Source organism: Oncorhynchus mykiss, chromosome 7, assembly GCF_013265735.2.
Source record: "Oncorhynchus mykiss isolate Arlee chromosome 7, USDA_OmykA_1.1, whole genome shotgun sequence".
NCBI lineage: Eukaryota > Metazoa > Chordata > Actinopteri > Salmoniformes > Salmonidae > Oncorhynchus > Oncorhynchus mykiss.
This window is the reverse complement of record NC_048571.1, coordinates 24588808-24603956: the sequence shown is the minus strand read 5'-3', so window position 1 is coordinate 24603956 and position 15149 is coordinate 24588808. Positions and strand designations below refer to the sequence as shown.

The window sequence follows — 15149 nt, the reverse complement described above, 5'->3', positions numbered from 1 at the left end:
TATTTTTTATAAGATAAGTTTAATGCTAGCTAGCAACTTACCTTTGCTTCTTACTGCATTCGCGTAACAGGCAGGCTCCTCGTGAGGCAGGTGGTTAGAGCGTTGGACTAGTTAACCGTAAGGTTGCAAGATTGAATCCCTGAGCTGACAAGGTAAAAATCCGTTGTTCTGCCCCTGAACAAGGCAGTTAACCCACCGTTCCTAGGCCGTCATTGAAAATAAGAATGTGTTCTTAAATGACTTGCCTAGTTAAATAAGGTCTATTTAAAAAAAAAAAAAAATTATAATAAAAATAAATCGGCGTCCAAAAATACAGATTTCCAATTGTTATGAAAACTTGAAATCGGCCCTAATTTATCGTCCATTCCGATTAATCGGTCGACCTCTATACGTGACATAATGACGACACGTAACATTTTGCGCTACACGTGCAACACAGCACTCCTAACCTAGCCCACAATGTCTGCTGTGTGGATCTAGCAGTCAACAAGTCTATCAGTCATTTGAAAGAGTAAGAACATTTCAGCGAGACAACTCAAAGGGGAAATCCATTAACGCCAAGATAATGGAATTCATTGCCCTTGACAATCAACCGTTCTCTGTCGTGGGTGATGTTGGCTTTCGCGACTGGTCGAGCAATGGTACACACTACCAAGTGCGCTATTTTTCAGATGTTGCCCTACCGGAGTTACACCGTAATAGCGTCACTGCTACAGTTGAAGTCAGAAGTTTTCATACACCTTAGCCAAATACATTTAAACTCAGTTTACTTCCATTACTGACATTTTAATCCTAGAAAAAATTCCCTGTCTTAGGTCATTTAGGATCACCACTTTATTTTAAGAATGTGAAATGTCATTTATTTCAGCTTTTATTTCTTTCATCACATTCCCAGTGGGTCAGAAGTTTATATACACTCAATTAGTATTTGGTAGCATTGCCTTTAAATTGTTTACTTGGGTCAAACGTTTCGGGTAGCCTTCCACAAGCTTCCCACAATAAGTTAGGTGAATTTTGGCCCATTCCTCTTGACAGAGCTGGTGTAACTGAGTCAGGTTTGTAGGCCACCTTGCTTGTTTTTTTCAGTTCTGCCCACAAATGTTCTATAGGCTGGAGGTCAGGGCTTTGTGATGGCCACTCCAATACCTTGACTTTGTTGTCCTTAAGCCAATTTGCCACAACTTTGGAAGTACTTGTATGCTTGGGGTCATTGTCCATTTGGAAGACCCATTTGCTACCAAGCTTTAACTTCCTGACTGATGTCTTGAGATGTTGCTTCAATATATCCACGTAATGTTTCTTTCTCATGAAAGAACTCAATACTCAATACCCAAGATATTTTTTCCCAATGTCCTCAGACTCTAAAACATCCACGCGGTATTGTTTTCCTCGTGAATAGTGTTCAATACACATAGGTTGTCAATAAATGTGGCTCAATTCAGTTGTTTCAGAGTTCCTCAATAAGAGCTACGACGCTAATGTTCTCTGGGTGTCACTGAGTAGACTGATGCCCCATGTCATTGATCCACAATCCATAGGTAAGGCTGTACAGTGAAATAAGCCCCCAATGCAATTCTAAAGTGTAATCCATTCAGTGTGATTCCAACAGATTTTGGTCAAATTAACAAATTATTGTCTTTTGTTGATTTTTATATAACATTCCAACCTCGTTTAGCATGATCTATTAAATGATGGCATAATTCTACTATTTGTATTCATTTGCATCACTGTCAATGACATAATCTTATTTTGAAGGCTAACTGCAAAGTCTACTGTTGTGGCTAATTCTTATTGTGGCTAGCTTCACATAGATGGATCCAACCACCATTATTCAAATAAGAACCATCTTATAAATTAGGGTTATTTTAGACGATGACACCTAGCTATATAGTTAGCTAGCTATAGCTACTGAAACAGATGTCGTTTTGCTATGTTTTTGGGGAAGAACGTTGTCGGCAACCATGAGCTAGCTAGCTTTTTTTATGACCAGCACAGTAGGTGGGCGAGACCAGTTTACCCGCATCATAGCATACGTATCGATGAATCGTTGTGACACATGAAATACGAGTGATAGTGTAATAACTACGTAAAAAAAAATATGAACGCCTTTATTATGTGATGTGCAGTCATATTCAGGTCCTGATTGTTCAACAAGCTTATTTGACACGTCAAAGCCTCAAACGGTGTATCTCCATAGAAATCCTGGTTGAGAATGAAACGACTGAACAAATGAACAAAGAAACAGCTCGGCAACTAAGTGAAAAATAGGTTTTGATTACGTTTTACTGGTAGTGGGGACATAGGTAAATGGCAACAAAATACCTTTTGGTCAGTGTGGTGTGTGTGTGTGTAGTCTTTATTTAACTAGGCAAGTCGGCTAAGAAAAATTCTTATTTACAATGACGGCCAAACCCGGACGATGCTGGGCCAATTGTGCGCTGCCCTATGGGACTCCCAATCACGGCCGGATGTGATACAGCCTGGATTTGAACCAGAGAGTGTAGTGACGCCTCTTGCACTGAGATGCAGTGCCTTAGACCGCTGCATCAATGTGTGTGTGTGTTAACTGTACTAGAATGGTTAAAAGGCTGCTAAAATGTTAAATATCGGTTATCTGTATAGATTATTTTTTTGGGGGGGGGGCAAGGAAAATATCGGGTATCGGGCAACAATGTCATATCAGTGGATCACTAGTTGAGGGTTAAGAAACTCTTGGTGATCCTTGAACTAATTTTGTGTTTTGATTGTGAGTCTAGTATCTGTCCAGCACTTTGAGATATCAGCTGATGTACGAAGAGCTATATAAAAAAAAATACATTTGATTTGAAATTTGATTGATTTGAATTGTGTTTTGGTGGTTGTGGCCAAGCTGAAGTTACAGCCTTATTTTCATTTGGATGATTCTCTCACTGGTTTCAGGCTCCCACCCTTTAGCCAGAGGTGGCTTATGGAACCACTTGCATCATCAGACTATCTTGGAAGCTTTCCTGAATATTTTATGCTATCTTAACAGTGCAGCTTTATGGAGGAGTTTATCATATCCCTACCTGGGGGTAGTGAGCAATACTTAAAAAAAAAAAAAAGGAAATGTTTTATTCACACTGAGAATACACATTGACACCCACGTGCATACACACACACACGCACACACACACACACCTATGCCTTCATTCACGAACCAGAACTAGCATGCTTACCAATGCACATGGGAGACTAGCTCCTTCTCACATACACAGGCAGTGTCTGTATCCCAAATGACACCCTATTCCCTACACAGTGCACTACTTTTGACCAGAACTCTATGGGCCCTAGTCAAAAGTAGTGCACTATTTGGGGAATAGGCTTCCAGTTGGAATGTAGACCGTAACAAAAGCTGGGATTCTTCATTTCCACGTGCAGGGTTGTGGTTGTTGTTGGGGGTAGGGTGTCTGGGTGTGCATGTTCTCAGAGCACAGGGAACTGTCTCATGATAGTGATTCGGAGAAAAAGGGCCCTGGGGGAGAGGAGGATGACATGCCAAACAAGGTTACACGCATACCACTTAGAATAACGCCATGCATTAGGATTGAATACTAAGTAGCATGTTAGTGTGGCTGTTCAAACAGAGCCTCTGTCTGTTTTCTCAACCCCTGGTCTAAGATACTGTTGTCCTGTCAGTTGGTATGGAGCTGTGCAATGTCAAACCAAGTAAGCGGTCATGATTTGGTTAGTCGTCTATGTCACCGTCTCGTTTTGAGTGACGCAAACCATCTGAGGAGATTTTATAATGCCAGGGGTGCCTGATACAACAGTGGCGTTCCAAAACTTTTGTAAGTCACCAACATGCACACATTGTGAAGTTCCTAAACATTTTCTCCTGTTTTTCTTTTTTCCCTTCCCTCCACCCCTGTCTTTACCAGTGTGCCCAAGGACTGTGAGAGCTCCTTGAGGAGACTCCAGGCACACAACACCTCACACGTACTGACATCCAGATGATGCTGGAGGTGCAAGAGGAAAGAGCAGCAGGAAACTTCAGCCGGAAAGAGCGTGTCAAGAAGGAGCGGGACGAGGCAGGCCCGGACAGTGGCCGAGCCAATAGCAACACTAACCCCTCCTCTAATAACCACAACGCCGCCCTCGCCGGCACAGGCCACAGGAACCCCCGGGCCAAGGCCACACCCTCGGCCAGCCCGCACCAGCACTTGACTCCGCCCTCTGTCTCCCTGGGATCGCCGTCAATGCATTCCAGCAATCCCAAAGTGAGGAACTCCCCATCGGCTAACACGCAGAGGTGAGCTGGGTCCTTGTCTGCTAGTATGTCTCTCCTCTTGGCTCTTTTAAAACAGGGGTACAACTCAACTTTTAAGGACAAATTATCCTCCGCTCCTGGGCCGCTCCTCGGGCCACAGGTTGTACATCCCTGCTTGATAACCTGTCAATCCCGCTGCGCAATGAAAGAGTTTGAATGCCTTCCACGTTGCCTCAAAAGCAAACGGGCGGCGTATCTCAAAAGATTGCTGTATCATCTCAGCGTGGTTCTTGAGATGTGTAGCAGTTCTCCGGGACAGTCACTGCAATAAAGACGACCTAGAATGAACCTTTTGTCCTTCTCTGATTTTAAGACCACCGTGGTAACTGCCGTGCCATCTGACTCTCCGTTCTGTGTTGTAGTTATAGCGTGGTATTTATTGAATCCTGCCGAGCAGTTGGATATAAGTCCTCCGCTTCTAAACCTGCTAAGAGGCCAGGCGAGCTCAGATCTATCAGATCTGGCATCCTGTATGAGGTTACACGATGACCAGACTTGATGAACTACTCTGGCCTGTTAAAGCTTAATCTAGTGCAGCAGGTCCTGGCTATGCGTGAGCCCTGGAACAGTGACCTGAGTGTCTCCACCCTGCAGCTGCCTCTCTGCCAGCCCATCCCGGCCCGGCCTGTGCTGACTCAGGCCCTCTGGGACTAGTATAAAGGCTGCAGCTGCACTGCCAAAGCCCTGCTGGGGCCGTCTCACAGTAGGCACGCCGGCCATATTGGCTCGATGTTTGGCTTCGGATCCATATTGGCTCCGGTTTTGGCCGCCAGGTCATTTTGGCTAGGTTTTTAGGAGAGTGCTAGGGCTTATGTTTCACTGCTAGCTGGAAAGGGAGGCCTGGTAGGGTCCTGTTTGTAGATTGTTGTTACTCCCATTTAGTGCAGTCAACTATTTTCGATCTGTCCCTGGAATTTTAGCCCAATACAGTGGTCATACTGAACCTCGTGCCACCAGCAAAGGATTCCGGCAGTTCTCGAGCTACATTAGTGTGTCGTCAGGCCAGAGATGTAAGAGGAAGGCTGCAAATTCCATGAACTAAGTAGACCAGACCCAGGTGCTATTGCATTGGTGTCTATAGAAGACACATCCAGTTAAGTAGACCGGAACTGACAATTCTTTTTCAATGCCCGAGTGAACTATCTTCATTTATCCACCATCTTTGGTCAGACTACCTGTTCCGTATCTGTTGTGCTTCCTTGTGTTCTACTTCCCGTTTCTCCTCCAACTTCATCGAGCAAACCCCTTTTTCCCCCTGCTTTGTCCATGTGTAACTGGTCTCCATGGCAATGGGGCGAGTTGTGTTCCTGCCTCTAGGTTTTGGCCCAGCACAGGGAGAAATAAGGCTGTGTACTAGTGCCTATTTTTAACAAGGCACCGATTATATATTAACACCCCCCTCCACCTCCCCTGCTGTTCCCAACTCTGTCAACAAAGAATGGGTGAGGACTGGAGGTGGCCGTGTTTACCCTTTTTTTAATCACTCACCGGCGTGCGTCATGCCTCCCCAACCAGGATCTGGGCTGTGTTCATTAGGGCACGCAACAAAATCTTTCAGTCCATTTTCTAACGCATTGGTGCCTAATGAACATGACCCAGCTGCTGGTTTAAGAGTGATGCTCTCTAAGGGCGGGGAGCTGCCTTGAGCCTCCCTCAGCCTGATAACGACTGTGGTTTGATGTAAATAATGGGTGTATTAGTTTCTACTGTTAAGCACATGTGATTAGAGTTGCTTGTTTTTTTCCTTTTTTTGTTTGTTGAGATCAGCAATTGCATATTGTTTGATTTTCACCGACTAACTCTGGTTGTCTTTCCTCTCCATCAGCAGTCCCAAACAGAAGCAGGAGGCCATGGTGCGCTCCCCACCCGTCATGTCTCCCTCCAGCGCCGCCCAGATGGACTCAAAACTGCCCAATCAGGGAAAGCCGGGGGGCGCGGGCAGCCAATCGCAGCCCTCGCCCTGTGACCCCAAAGTTCTAGGCCCTAAGGGGCCCGTAGGGAGCCTGGGACTAAAAAACGGACAAGGCCTGAATGCAGGCAACGGGGCCAAGGGCAAAATGAAGAGGGAAAGAAGCACTTCGGTGGAGTCGTTTGAGCATCGTGACACGGGGACGAGCAACAACGAGGGGGACCAGAAAGGTAAGGCCGAGCCCCTCCCCTTCAACTAGTGATGGAGCCATCGACAGGTTTAAGTCTGTCAACCTAAAAGAATGCTTTTGATATGGAAGACGGGGTAATGATCAACATCTCATGGCACCTACAGTATCACTACTATCATAATAGTCTCATGGGGCCCGATTCAGAGTTCAGATATGCACATGCTACTCTTACTGTCATTTTCTCCAGAATCTCAAGGCAGATTATTGTCCCCGAGTGAAAATGACTCTTCATACCAAATAGTAAGAAAGTCCCGTTGAAAACCAGCATTTTCTTTTCACGTTCAACATCACCTTGTTCTCAACGGTACGCCGGGACTTCAACTGGTCAGAGGGGTGAACTCAGTGTCAAAATACAAGGACTGGGTCAAGGATGTTGAGGTGTGAATTATTAACTCATGATATGGAGTTGTCTGAGTGGGCTTTGTGACAGATATAGAGTTGTGTCCTTATAAGATGGCTCCCAGGCTTATCTGGCATGTCACGATGGCCCCCAGGACCCCACAGGGAATGTCATTAGTCACACTATTCTTGGTAGCTTTCGCCCTAGTAAGAGGGAGCGTGTGTGTGTGTGTGTATATATATATATATATGTGTGTGTGTTCCTCCTCGGGGCTGGCTGTAGTGCTGCATTAAGACATCCACAACCCCGTTTATCTCCTGGTGGAAGAAACTCTGTGAAGGCTGGAGCCTTGGAAGAAACCATCTCACTGTGTTCAAGGGGGTGTCCAGTCATTTTCCCCTTTAGTATTTCTATTTCACTGAGACATCTGGTGGTTACTACTGAGATTGCTGTTACTGAGCGGGATCTGGTTCTACGTCTTTCATGATATGAAATCATATAAATGTGAACAGAATTTTTCTTTTGGCATTGAGCCTACCACAACTAGATATTTTAGAGATGAATGAAAATGACAGTGGGGCAAATGGTAAAAGCATGTGAAAAGACATGGGAATGGGTGTAGTGTATATGAATAAAACACATGCTCTCAGAATACCCCTCCAGACACGTCAGTATGATTGCTTAGTGTTAATGTAGGTAATTGTTGATTTAATTGACATGCTTTAGGTGTGTGCCAGTGGCCATTTGTTTGTGGCATGCGCGTCTGTTGATGTAGCATGTGGATCATTCTGCACAGGGAGCTTCCACTGTAATGCACACACACACACACACACACACACACACACACACACCGCCTCATAAAGTTTTCAGGCTCTTGGCCTCGGGGTCTGCAGTGCACTGCTCACAGCTGCTTGCCTGGAGGTGCCCACGGGTTTGGGTCTGGCGATAGGGACAGAAGGTTCTGCAGTTCTGAAAGTGAGTGGTTTGGTGTGTCGACAGTGCACACTCTTAGTGATGTGTGCACTGACTTCATTTTCAAAGTATACGTACAATGTCAGACCGGGAGCTGTTGTAGGGACGCAGATTAAACCTAGTCCTGGACTAAAAGTACTTAGACTTATTGGAGAGCCTCCATTAAGCACACTGCTTAATCTGGGTCAGGGAAACCGGCCTTTAAAGTTCCAAATGCTATCTTAAATTAGTGACTGTTTGTGCATGTTTGGTTGTCGACATGTAAGACTTTGGGGTAAGAGGTAAGGGTCATATTCGGTTGGCACCGAAAACACTCAAAAATGGAGTGAAATGGGGCTGTACGATCTGAACACTTGTTTTTGTTTTCCGTTGCACAACGTTTTGCCTCATGAACACAACCCAGGCCACCCCCCAGTGTCCCGCTGGGCTCCCTGTGATTGTTGTCTGTTTAAAAGACACCGGGCTAAATAATTTACACTCCCCCCCCCCCCCCCCCCCCCCCCCCCCTAGTCTCTCTCTCTCTTAGAGATCAATCAGGCGCGCCCACTTTACCCCAACATGCCTCACAGGCAGCTCGTCTCCCTCCACCCATTGGCCCGCTGAGAGCATTGATCTGAACTAGTGAATAGTCAACACGTTATTTGGTCGTAATGTGCTTAATGCTGTCACCTAGCCTGGCCCCAGGTCTGTTTGTGCTGTTACAGCCAACTCATATCGTCATTGTCCATAGGATTTAGCAAGGCAGCACAAACGGATCTGGAACCAAGCAATGAATGCTGCATCACATTATTGTAAACCCATCAAACACCAGCTAGGCCCAAATGTGTTGTTCAATTACCTTCACATGTGCATGACAAAATCAGTAAGTTGTAATGAGTACAGCTTTATAGGTGTGCTTGATTGACACTAGCCAGACTTAGCTCCTTCATCTCTCTCTCTCTGGTGTAGAGCTGGGCAGCCGAGCCAAGAGGCTGTGTGTAGCTGAGCGGCGGCAGCCCTACAGTGGAGCGGACTGGTGCTCTGGGGGCGAGAGTGACGAGGAAGACCCAGGGTTCTTTAGTAAGTACTGTAGCTACCTGGTCAACTGGTACCAGATCTGTTTACAGTCTTACCAACTCCTATGGCCACTGCCACAAACAGTCCTCTGGCAGCGTTTACACAGGCAGCCCAATTCAGACCTCTTTTTCACGAATTGATCATCTGGCCAATCGGAACAGCTCTGGAAAAAAATATGATGTGAGGAGATCTGATGTGACTGGTCAAAATACCAATTATTGGAAAAAATGTCAGAGTTGGGCTGCCTGTGTAAACGCAGCCAAACAGATCTGGGACCAGACCAGTGAACTGGGGTTGGGAAGGAACAGAAGCGTGATTTGCTCTGCGTGCTCCCCATGGCCCTCCTACATCAGATTACACAGGCCTAATGATCTGGTGTCAAGCGTCTCAGTGTAGGAGTGCTGATCTAGGAGCAGTGTAGCTTTTTAGATCACAGTGAATAAGACTACATGGACAGCGAGGAACTGATTCTACTCGGAGACGCTAGATACTGTATATATCATCTGAATAGTTTGTATTTATTGCAGTGAACACATTATATCTGATCTCACAGCGCTCCCGGATAATTTTTTTAACGTCTAAGGAACTACATACAGCGATATTTTGAGATGCACAATGGAGACAACCAGACCATCATGGTCTGGTCCATAGTGTTCTCTCATTCTCACCTCTACTTCCTGTTTCTCTCCCCAGACTGCAATTTGATAGAGATGAAGCCTTTGGACTCCAACAACGCGCTCAGCTCGGCCACGTCGACACACAATACCGTTGGAGGGCAGAGCATGGAGCTGGGCGGCAGCGGTCCCAAGCCCGGGTCAAAGGTTGTGTACGTCTTCACCACAGAGATGGCCAACAAGTAAGCTAGCTCTGGCTGTGTGTTTGTATGGTTGATTGGTCATTGTTCATGATCTGTACTTTTAAAGTATACCACACACTGAACTCTCTCTCTGGATTTAACAATGGTGGGAACTCCCTCAGGCCAATGCGTCTTTGACCAATCCGATGCTTTTAAATCTGACAATAAGGGTGCTAGTTCACACTTCTGGAGAAAGGTGGAGACTAGTGAATGGATTCAAAATGAAGTGAAGTCACCTGATGGAAACCTTAGTGTTGGGTGTTGTCCCCTTCCCTCCTGACTCTTCCGAGAGATCTAGCCAGTTCCCTGTCTCTGACCCGTGCACTACCATCTCCTCCTCACACACCCTTTACCCCGCACACTCCCTGGTGTGCCCTGAGGAGCCTAGCCAGCCCCCTGGTCATTGTGTTCTGCCGGTCACTGACAGACTGGCTGTGAATAATGACAGAGGGTCACCTAAACTCCGGGCTGTCCCCTAGTGGGGTGGTCCCATTTGATTGACAAGTTATGATGACAAGCTCTCGCTCCCCCCACCCCCCGCAACTTATCTGCCCTGAGTAGCCCCCCGATCAGTGTGTTCTGCCTGTCTCGACCTCTGTATGCTCGGCTATGAAAAGCCCACTGACATTTACTCCCGAGGTGCTGACCTGTTGCACCCTCTATAGCCACTATTTTTTTGACCCTGCTGGTCATCTATGAACGTTTGAACATCTCGAAGAACAATCTAGCCTTAATTGCTATGTATTATTTTATTCTCCACCTGGCACAGCCAGAAGAGGACTGGCCACCCCTCAGAGCCTGGTTCCTCTCTAGGTTTCTAGAGAGTTCCTTGCCATTCTAGGGAGTTTTTCCTAGTCACTGTGCTTCTACATCTGCGTCGCTTGTTCTTTGGGGCTTTAGGCTGGGTTTCTGTATAAGCACTCTGTGACATCTGCTGATGTAAAAAGGACTTTATAAATGCATTTGATAGATTGATGAGGAGAGATGGACAACAGGAGGCCCTGCCACTCGCCCCTAACCATGGAACGCTCAACTGTTTAGTTCACCTGTGTAGTTCAACTGGCTATTACTGATTTATAGTTGCTTGAACTCCCGCCCAGAACACATTGGCTGTGTTTACACAGGCATTCCAATTCAGATGTTTTGCCCAATCATTGGCAAAAGAGCTGATATGACTCGTCAGAAGACTGATTAGTAGGATTGAATCGTTGAGCTGCAGTGAACGGAGGACTCCTTCCTCATTGGGGTTTTACGGTGGTGTGCATACCAGTATTGGGTGCATTGCCACCACCTTCCGGGCTGGAATGTTATGAGACGGATGGAGGTGTTCTAGGTTCTGCACTCTAGTCTACATGAATGGAAGAAGTAATTGGAGAGAGTAATTGAGGCCGCTGTGGCCTATTCGCAGACGGGTGATTATGGTTTCTGATCGTCTTGAGGGTCCTTCGTGGTTATTGCTTTATTGAAACCAAGTATAGATGCCTTCCCTTTTCATCTTCTGTCCATTACTTTTGCCATTTGTCTGGGATTCTGAGGAGTGGTCCAAGGACTATGCTAAGCAGATGTATTTAAAGGCCCATGATTTCACCATGCAGTAACTTAGTTAACAGAACAATAAGAGCTTTTTCCCTCTCCACTCAGACCACTCCCAGACAGTCTTGGCTAAGTCCTTGCTTGAGAAATTGCCCTTTGCTAAGAAGGAGTTTTTTTTTGTTTCTTTTTGACCGTTTTCTTTTTTCTTTTATTTATATTTTATTTTATTTCACCTTTATTTAACCAGGTAGACCAGTTGAGAACAAGTTCTCATTTACAACTGCGACCTGGCCAAGATAAAGCATAGCAGTGTGAACAGACAACACAGAGTTACACATGGCGTAAACAATAAACAAGTCAATAACACAGAAAAAAAGAGAGTCTAAATACATTGTGTGCAAAAGGCATGAGGAGGTAGGCGAATAATTAAAATTTTGCAGATTAACACTGGAGTGATAAATGATCAGATGGTCATGTATTGGTGTGCAAAAGAGCAGAAAAGTAAATAAATATAAACAGTATGAAGATGGGGTAGGTAAAATTGGGTGGGCTATTTACCGATAGACTATGTACAGCTGCAGCGATCGGTTAGCTGCTCAGATAGCAGATGTTTGAAGTTGGTGAGGGAGATTAAAGTCTCCAACTTCAGCGATTTTTGCAATTTGTTCCAGTCACAGGCAGCAGAGAACTGGAACGAAAGGCGGCCAAATGAGGTGTTGGCTTTAGGGATGATCAGTGAGATACACCTGCTGGAGCGCGTGCTACGGGTGGGTGTTGCCATTGTGACCAGTGAACTGAGATAAGGCGGAGCTTTACCTAGCATGGACTTGTAGATGACCTGGAGCCAGTGGGTCTGGCGACGAATATGTAGCGAGGGCCAGCCGACTAGAGCATACAGGTCGCAGTGGTATAAGGTGCTTTAGTAACAAAACATGAGAACATTCACATTAAGGTACATAATTGTTACCCCGGAAAAAAAATACCTGTTTGCATTGGAACGTGTTTAATGTCTTCAGTGGGTATTGTTCACAATTGTGCTCAATATGACTTTGATGATCGGCTTCAATTATTCATTTATTAACCTGATTTTGAAATGGGCCTCTTCCACCTGTTGCCTGTTTGAAACGCATGCGCACACACCTACTCATGAGTGTGCTCCGCTGTCTGCAGGGCGGCTGATGCGGTCTTCACAGGCCACTCGGACAACATCATTGCCTTCCACATGAACAACAACTCCAACGGCAAGGGCAACAAGCCCCATCTACCTGTGGTAAGTCTAACCCACTTCAATACAAAAACCACGTTTAACGAGCCTATTATTTATCATACCATTTGGGGTATCATCGAAATCGGCCATTTTGCCGTTATCAGACCATTTGCATTGTGGCCCTTGTTGATCTGGTAATATAATGTTATATAATAATGTTAAAACTTTAAGCATGTTTCGGACAATGTTATATTTGTCCAAATCAAAAAAAATGTGTATTTTTTGAAGCTATATTAATTATGCACCCTGGCATGCTTTGGATAAGCCTCTCAATGTGTACGTGTCAGTGAGCGGAGACTTTTGGTAACCCCACCAATCCCTCTCTCGCCCTCACCCTGTGTTGTAGAATAATCAGATAGGACCCCCCCGGGGTGACTCCAAGCAGCTGGGTGGAGCCCCCCAGCAGCAGTCATCTCACCCTTCTGACCAGAACCACCAGCAAGCCTCCAAAGCACCTCCACCAGGCCAACAGCAGCCAGCAGAGGCCCAGCCTCAGGGGACCAAGCCTGGGAGCTTCCTCCAGGACGTGGCCGCGTCTGGGGGCATGGACTCTAAGAGTGGAAGCCCCCAGAACGGCACGCCCCACGACGCTAACAGCAACCCTGGAGGGACGCCCGGCCACCAGACCCCTTCTGGGGCATCCCAACAGGGCTTCCCCTCTCTGGACCTTCCCAATGGCGCTGACGCCAAACTCACGGCCCAGCAGCAGCAGCTGGCACACGAGCTGATGTCCAGCATGGGGGACAACTCTGAGGGCCTGTCCCAGGAGCAGCTGGAGCACCGTGAACGCTCCCTGCAGACGCTACGGGACATCCAGCGCATGCTCTTCCCCGATGACAAGGAGTTATCCCTCAAAGACATGGTAGCCATGGGGCAGGGCAACCCAGGCGGGCCTCCTGGGCCCAACCCCGGCATGATGGAGGGGGGGCCCAAGAAACCTGGGGAGCAGGGCCCCCTCCAGGCCATGATGGCCCAGTCCCAGAGCCTGGGGAAGCCTGGAGGCCCTGTGGGGCCCCGGCCCGATGGCACTCCATTTGGGCCCGGAGGCCTCAGAGACATGTCATTCTCCCCGGACGAGCTGGGGCCTCCGCCTCCTGGACCGCCTATGAATTCTCACGGAGGGCCCGGCGGTGAGCACGGGGATCACACAGGGATGAACCCGGAGCAGATGGCATGGCTGAAGCTGCAGCAGGAGTTCTACGAGGAGAAGAAAAGGAAGCAGGAGCAGATGCAGCACCGGGGACCCATGGGCGACATGATGATGCACCAACAAGGCCCCCGGGGCCCCATGATGCGCGGGCCCCCGCCTCCCTACCAGATCAATTCAGCTGGGGAGATGTGGGGCCCCGAGCACTTCCCAGAGCAGATGAGCATGGGACCCCGGGGCCCCATGCATCCCCACATGCAGAGGATGCCCGGCGGCTTCCCTCCTGGCATGATGAACCCGGGTATGGAGGGCGGCCCCAACCCCAGGGGGCCCCGGCCTGGAATGAATTGGCCCGATGACATGGGACCCAACATGGGCGACGGCAGGGGCTTCCTGCCCGGACAGGGGCCGTTTGTAGGGCCAGGGGGTCGGGTGGAGAGGTTCCCCAACCCACAGGCGATGCAGGAGGCCATGTTCCAGCAGAGCATTGGGGGTGACAAGCAGGGCATGGGGCTGCCACCGGGCATGATCATGGAGATGAACAGGATGATGGGGGGAAACGGCCCCCGAGGGCCAATGGACGGCCCCGGGAACGGCCCTAACGGAGGAGGCATGATGTTTCCCAGAATGCCTGGCGATGTTGGCCCTATGAGCCCATCCTCCAGGATGGAGTTTGTCAAGGGCCTGGGCCGGGACATGGGCCCCGAGTTCAGCATGGGCCCTGGGAACATGAACATGGGGCCCAACCCCCAGATGATGCAGGCTAAGATGAGGGGAGAGCCTCCCATGAACATGAGCCCCGAGGAGATGATGAAGATGAGAGGAGGCTCCATGCCAGAGAACATGGGCCCTCAGAAGATGATGCAGGGGCCTCCCTTCCCTGACCAGGGGCACCACCCAGGGGACTTCAACATGGGCCCCAACCGCCACTTCCCGGGTATGGGGCCTCACGGGCCAGGGAACCCTAGGTGCCCCAGAGTCGAACCCCCCTTCGGCCCTGACCAGCGAGGACCCAACCACGGCGGCAACGGTCGCCTCAGCCACATGCCCCCCAACTCGGGCCCGCCTCCCAACCAGAGGAACATGGGGGGTCGCAAGGGTCCTCAGGACATCCAGGCTAACTCACCCAACATCAACCCCCTCAAGTCCCCTACGCTGAGGCAGGTCCAATCCCCCATGCTGGGCTCGCCCTCTGGGAACCTCAAGTCCCCCCAGACACCCTCCCAGTTGGCTGGCATGCTCCAGGGGCCCTCGGCGGCGGCCGCGGCCGCTGCCTCCATCAAGTCTCCCCCCATGATGGGTTCGGCCGGAGCCTCTCCCGTCCACATGAAGTCACCCTCGCTCCCGGCACCCTCCCCAGGGTGGACATCGTCTCCCAAGCCCCCCATGCAGAGCCCAGGCATCCCCCAGAACAACAAGCAGCCCCCGCTCAGCATGACCTCACCCAACATGATGGGCAACGTGGAGCAAGGTGAGTCCCAGAAGTTTCTCTTCTGTTAGCTTTCCATCAATTCAGTTTAGTAGATTGTGC

At 48.5% G+C, this 15149-nt stretch overlaps 1 protein-coding gene across 6 annotated transcripts in view; it reads left to right on the top strand.

Moving 5' to 3' along the window:
- Positions 1 to 15149, top strand: part of LOC110527549 (B-cell CLL/lymphoma 9 protein) — a 106159-nt gene that overhangs the window by 87652 nt on the left and 3358 nt on the right. For 5 of the 6 annotated variants that reach the window (XM_036983039.1, XM_036983035.1, XM_036983034.1 and 2 more), the window contains 6 exons: positions 3900 to 4270; positions 6114 to 6427; positions 8708 to 8818; positions 9509 to 9671; positions 12375 to 12474; positions 12818 to 15089. In XM_036983039.1, the coding sequence (XP_036838934.1) occupies positions 3972 to 4270; positions 6114 to 6427; positions 8708 to 8818; positions 9509 to 9671; positions 12375 to 12474; positions 12818 to 15089 (3259 nt within the window). In that variant the 5' untranslated portion in view covers positions 3900 to 3971. The remainder of the gene's footprint in view (positions 1 to 3899; positions 4271 to 6113; positions 6428 to 8707; positions 8819 to 9508; positions 9672 to 12374; positions 12475 to 12817; positions 15090 to 15149) is intronic. The other variant, XM_036983040.1, reaches the window with a different exon arrangement.